Genomic DNA, 6,051 nt, shown 5'->3' with positions numbered 1-6,051 from the left:
GCAGTTTATTCTGTTGATAATGATGTTGATGAAAACAAAGAGCAGCAGGTTCCTGTCCGTGAACAGGGGGTTTGGGGTTTTAAGTACACTGAAGATGACCCTGGTTGGCTACTTGATGATTCCAGTGAAAGGGATGGTAAAATATGTATGCAGCAGGCAGAAGAGAAGATACTATTAGCCGAAGTTGAAGGACGAGATGACAGTACTCTCCGAAGGAGACACAGTACGAAGGTGGAAGCAGTTTATTCTGTTGATAATGATGTTGATGAAAACAAAGAGCAGCAGGTTCCCGTTCGTGAACAGGTGGTTTCGGGTTTTAAGTACACTGAAGATGACCCTGGTTGGCTACTTGATGATTGGCTACTTGATGATTCCAGTGAAAGGGATGGTAAAATATGTATGCAGCCACTATCCAAAGAGGCAGAAGAGAAGATACTATTAGTCGAAGTTAAAGGACAAGATGACAATGACAGTACTTGCCGAAGGAGACACAGTACGAAGGTGGAAGCAGTTTATTCTGAAGCAACGGACGCCACAACGGGTTTAGATGAAGCAAGTGAATGGATTCTGGTTTGAGCTATTTCTCTTTAAATAGTTTTGTACAGCTATTCCATAGGAATTCTCATGCTTTAGAATTAGGTTTAATTTTGTCTTTCTGATTTAAAGTAGTCCAATGTGAATGTGGAACCCTTGTTTTCAGTTTACTGTTCTGTTTTTTTTTTATAGCTTTCATGAATTTGTTTATATAAGGTGAATTACTTTGGCTTCAATCCTTGGTTCCTTGCCTACGTTTTTCCTCGATAAGTAAATATTGTTTTGATTAAGTATTGTGAAAACATAAAAGGATAGTTGAGCTAAACGAAGTTGTGCACTAATTACAAATAATTGATTGAGAGATGACCAATATATTTACAAGAGTGGATTAGTGGAACTTATAGATAAACACAAGATAAAAAAACTCAATTTCCATATTGTTGAAAAACTTGAAATGACTTCCGTTTGAATTACAATGGCTTGTCAAAATTTGTTGAAAATGCTAATTGTAGCTTATAACTGAAACCTTAGCTTGAGGACCGCCTTGAACGTAAACAAAGCTACATTGCGAGCCTGGTTTTAAAGTTTGAAGCCATTGAGGAAACTTGTAAGTGTTTTTCTCTGGAGTTGGTGAGAGACCCCATAGAGATCCTGAAAGGTTCTCAATCAACAATTTCAGTTGGGTGATTGGCTTCAGAGATATGTTCTTGATATTGACCTTGTGACGGTAGTATGTCCTTTGTCCTACTGTCCATGTATCAGTTATTGAATGAAGGAATGCCACCGGAACCTCTGTAACAACCAACAAATAACCATATCAGTAATACTGAGATCATGGACATATACATCTGATTCCATACAAGGAGGAGCAGGGTTTTATGTGAATTGACATGGAGGCTCTAATTCTTACTTGATCTTGGGTGCTGTGGAACTGGGGACTTTTTAGGAGGAGAGGAACCTGCAAATCAAGAAGAGTGATAAGCAATAAATAGGAGTCAAAAGGCAAAAGATAGGATAACCTTACATGCCCTCGCATTATCCTTTCTATGGTAGATTCTTGCATGTTATCGAGTTTGACTAGAGTAGTTATTCGTAGCCATAAATTTTTTTAACAACATATGTGAGCAAACTAAAATATAGTTCCCCACTTCCCCTGCTTGGGACCATAGGACTACAAAAATGTACTTGTGAGAGCAACTCTGAAAAGAAGAACCTATGTTCTAACTCTGGAAAGGAATTGCAAATTAAAACCGCTGAATGTATACCAAAGGGAGACGTGCAGACATTGCTATCAGTTTTAAGGGCAGATTATAGGAAACTTGACATGACGGTACAATTGGACAGAGAATTGATGAAGGAGCAAGGTTTGCTCTATCGACTCCAAGTATAGTTGTATGTTAAAGCAAATAAAAATTAAAAATACCTGAACTTCCTCTGACACTGTTGCTATGCAACTTGGAGAAAAGGCCAACAAGAGGAGCAGTTCCAGAAATAGTAGGCTCAGTCTGTTCGTAATTGTACCGCTCATCAGAGAATTCATCTTTACTGTCAGGACCTCCAACAAGTGCTCCAAATATAACATTGGGGTTTCCCTCTTTTCGACTGTACCATTTCTCAAAGCCTTTGACACATTCCACCACTGAATGGAGAATGGATGTGGAGACAATAGAAGCCCCTCTGTGGTGAACATGAACTGGGTACTTCGCTCCATACCCGACTAAGTAGCTCATGGACTTGGGATTTTTGCCAAGAATGTAGTCAGCCTGAGGTTGTTTTGAGATGATTAATCAACAAGGCATATCGCAAAACAAAACAAAACAATCATATATTTATAGACATTCCCTTAAAAATATTATTAAAACATATTTTTGGGTTTTTCCAAAATCTTGAATTTGGGATACTAGAGTTAGTTGTACGTTGATGATGGAATACTTTTAGTCATATCAACTAGTCTGAGACAAATAACCATGTGAAGCATAACTTCAAGGAGTTGGATAGCTTAAGGGTGTGGGTTAACCTGTGATTGTGCAAAATTTAAAAGATCCTGAGGTTTAACTTGCGCGTCTGGGCATTTAACCTCAGTGTTGCCAGCTGAAAGATAATCTGAATAGACTGTGAGAAGAAATGCTGCAGACGATACATATTGCAAATTGTTCCACTCATGAAAGTACAGCAATCCACCTAATAATTTGAGAAGAAGAAAGAGAGAGTAAATAACTAAATCATAGATGACGACAATCTCTATGTAGTGAATTCATTAACTAACTCGTATGAAGAAAACACAATAGACGTTTCTTCCATGGTGCCTAGACTGAATAAATAAATTAGCAGAATAAACCTAATCAGACACGCATACCTGGAGTCATTGGGACATTGTAGCCATTGTTCTTTTGCAAACAAGCGCATACAAAGTAATCAGCTTTGGCCTGATATTGCTTGAGAGTGGAAGTGTAAGGTCCACCATTTCCCTCCATTAATACCTGCACTAACAGTCCAACCTCAGTACATGTTTTCACATAATTCACACTTCGTAACTATTGTGTCTTTAATAAGGAAGATTCTTTCTTCATCTAAAAGCTTGATACTTGACATAATGTTAGCTGAGTGTCACATATCACCTTTGCAAGAAGAATCTGTACGCCAGCGTATTTGTTCTCCCAAGAGAACTCTCTAACAGCCCACCCAGTTCCACCTAAGGAAACGGCATTGTTAACCACATATTTCAGATAGTATTCTTCCCCTGTTGCACGGTAGAGCCATGCAGCTGCCCAGAGCAGTTCGTCCTTCACAACAAGCCAAGTATATATATAATGGTAAGAAAATTGTGAATTCATCTCCAAAACCAACTATGTGAGATTTGCATTTCATAATGTTGTGCTAGTCTTACCGAGTAGCCAGAAGTGGAAGCATAGAACTGCTGAGCACTTGGGATCGACTTGTCATATTTACCGCGAAATCTATCAGCAAATGAGAAAAGCTGCATTGAAAAATTCTCATCAATATCCCCTGTTCTTATATACTTCAAGTACCAACTTATAATCCGTAAGTGCACGCGAGGAATGTGACTTAAGGACATGGTCCTATGACTCTAGAAAATCTATTTATCACAATTAACTCTTCACCAACACTAGTGTATATATACACTAATTACTGTTACTTATCCTCACCTGCTCTGCATGCACTAAGAGGAGCTTAGAGTAAGAAGAATTGTAAGCTTTGAAAGCTAATGAAGCAGCCGCCAAAGCAGCCGACGTCTCTCCCGCCAGATCAGACCCGGGGTGAGCAGGATCCAGCTTATAAGCTGTCCTTGAAGTTGTCATATCTTCGGCACGCTCCCAACAATAATGATCGGAGTTCCCGTTTCCCACCTACAATATATTTTTTTTTCATTAACAACTTGAGAATATTTTGTCATTCCATTGTGAAAGTTTTAGCTGACTAGTAGTCTAGTACCTGTCCCCATAAAACGTTAGGCTGTGTGTGGGCTTTTAGGAAGTAATCAGTTCCCCATCTGATGGCATCCAGCACATGTCCTAATTGGTTGGAATCAGCAATTTGTTTTCTGAAGTCGATGGCTCCCCAAGAAAGCATGGTCACAGTAAAAGCCATGGGTAATCCGAATTTCACATGATCCCCTGCATCATAGTACCCTCCCACCAAGTCCACCTACATACATACATATTTCATTGTTAAAACGAGAGACTTTTCAAACTAGAGTTATTCTTGAATAGCCTCAATCTTGTAGCACTTATTAGCAATCTCTCGTATGATATTCACGTTTAATCCCCTTAGCTACAACTGAAATAGAAAGACTCACTCCTTGAAGAAATCCGTCCTTGAGGCCAGAATGACCACGCCATTGGACACGTTGGCTGGATGGTAACTTGCCCGATCGCTGTGCCTCAAAGAATAGCACGCTCTTCTGAAGAGCATCTTCATAGTCGACACCAAATGCAGCCATGGTCCCCATCACAAGTAGGCCAACAAACAAGACCAGAACAGCAAAGCATTTCATGGTCTTTGATCGAACTGAACTATTTGGTTATGGAAGAAATCTAATGCAGGGACAATACAAAGTCTAGTGACATAAGATGTTTATATAGAGGTTACACTTCTTTCTTCTTTATACAGTTATACCAGTCATGAAAATTTTAAATATTAAGATGTAGGAAGTCTACAAGGGTGGTAGTGTTCACGTTCCATACAATCATAGAGTAGAGCCACGCACGTCGATATACACATCATTCTATTTGCTAAATTCCATTTCTGGTAGCCAACATATCTACATAGTTTACTTGTTTTTTAAATATTAATGGGAATGCACGTAGCTCACCCTTAAATCTTCAAACTATGCCCAAACATTATTTTGTGTTGATGTAGGTCCGCGTCAGGTTCACGATATCGGTATTTTCAATACTCATCTACCGAAGTTTGACCAAAATATCATGAGTCGATATTTTGGGCCTGGGCCGTGTATAACAAAACGAGATCCAGCCAACAACAAGTGCGTGTTCTTCACGCTGACATATAGATCTTTTGGGCCAACTCACAAAAAGAGGCCCTCATCATTCTCTACTATTAAACGCAACAAAAAATAATTTATTTCATTTATTCATTAAAAAAAAAAATGTTCATTTGTCATTACTCATTTAGCCAATTTTGACAAATATGCAACTCAATAATCAATAGACATCAAAATATCAGAACCTAAAATGTTCATTTGTTCTCAAACATATCCAGCAAAACCTTCCTCTCCCCTCCTTCACTCTCCGCTCACTCCCCATTGTTAGCAATTAAGCAAATTAATATAGTAAGGGGGAGGAATGTATCCTAATCAAAAATGTTGATCTTGACCCAAATTTTGGTTTCTGTTTGGTGTCAAATGGGAATGGGAGCCCTCAAAAAATGTTGTTTGATAGGTTTCTACCGTCATTTATCTCGAGGGTCTTTTCTTCGGTTCTAAATGCTTAAATCTTGAAGTCTTTCTTTCAACCCCTTCACGAGAGGGTTTGAAGGGCGGATATTTGTTACATTTATTTACAAAATAAATTTAAAACTATTTTAAAAATCTTAAAATCGAATCGCTTCACAATTAAACCTTCAAACTACTAAAAAAACTTGTTAAAGTTGTAAAATTAAAAAGTTAATTTTATTCCATAAAATATTATAATGAAATTATAAAGTTGACAAACTTAATAGATAAAATTCTTTTAAGTGATTTTTAGTATATTAATGTTTAAAATATATTGTTAAAAAATATTAAAATATATGTAATAAATGTCATTAATGGGGGCGGGCTTAAGTTTCAAAGTCTAGGCCATTTATCTTCAATGGTTTTAGTTTAACGAATGTCATGAGGGCCTCATTTTGAAGGCTTTTTCAACCCATGGGCCGGGTCCGGGCCGGCGGGCTAAGAGTTTGAGGGCCATTTTAACACCCCTATCCCAGAATGTAAAATGATCCGGTGGTATATCTCTTTTTCCCTTTTCACCTCTCTCTCCATACCTATTTTTGGGC

At 38.1% G+C, this 6,051-nt stretch overlaps 1 protein-coding gene across 1 annotated transcript; it reads right to left on the bottom strand.

Moving 5' to 3' along the window:
- Positions 1-867: 867 nt before the first annotated feature.
- On the bottom strand, positions 868-4,621 carry GH9C1 (glycosyl hydrolase 9C1). Its single transcript, XM_086558821.1, has 10 exons — positions 4,352-4,621; positions 3,988-4,200; positions 3,702-3,902; positions 3,422-3,511; positions 3,153-3,317; positions 2,891-3,014; positions 2,552-2,715; positions 1,958-2,297; positions 1,445-1,492; positions 868-1,326 (listed from the first exon to the last, which is right to left on the bottom strand). The coding sequence occupies exons 1-10, from the start codon at positions 4,547-4,549 to the stop codon at positions 1,037-1,039; spliced, it is 1,833 nt and encodes a 610-aa protein (XP_086414947.1). The 5' UTR covers positions 4,550-4,621; the 3' UTR covers positions 868-1,036.
- Between the last annotated feature and the right edge of the window lie 1,430 nt (positions 4,622-6,051).

Source organism: Coptis chinensis, chromosome 1 (genome assembly GCF_015680905.1).
Source record: "Coptis chinensis isolate HL-2020 chromosome 1, ASM1568090v1, whole genome shotgun sequence".
In the NCBI taxonomy this organism is placed as follows: Eukaryota; Viridiplantae; Streptophyta; class Magnoliopsida; order Ranunculales; family Ranunculaceae; genus Coptis; species Coptis chinensis.
Note: the sequence above shows the minus strand (reverse complement) of the source record. Positions and strands in the feature narration are given on the sequence as shown.

Coding starts and splice junctions, on each gene's coding strand:
- GH9C1 (XM_086558821.1), bottom strand. CDS start 4,549: ATGAAATGCTTTGCTGTTCTGGTCTTGTTTGTTGGCCTACTTGTGATG. Junction 4,201..4,351: donor AGGACGGATTTCTTCAAGGA/GTGAGTCTTTCT, acceptor GTATGTATGTAG/GTGGACTTGGTGGGAGGGTA. Junction 1,327..1,444: donor TCCACAGCACCCAAGATCAA/GTAAGAATTAGA, acceptor TGGTTGTTACAG/AGGTTCCGGTGGCATTCCTT.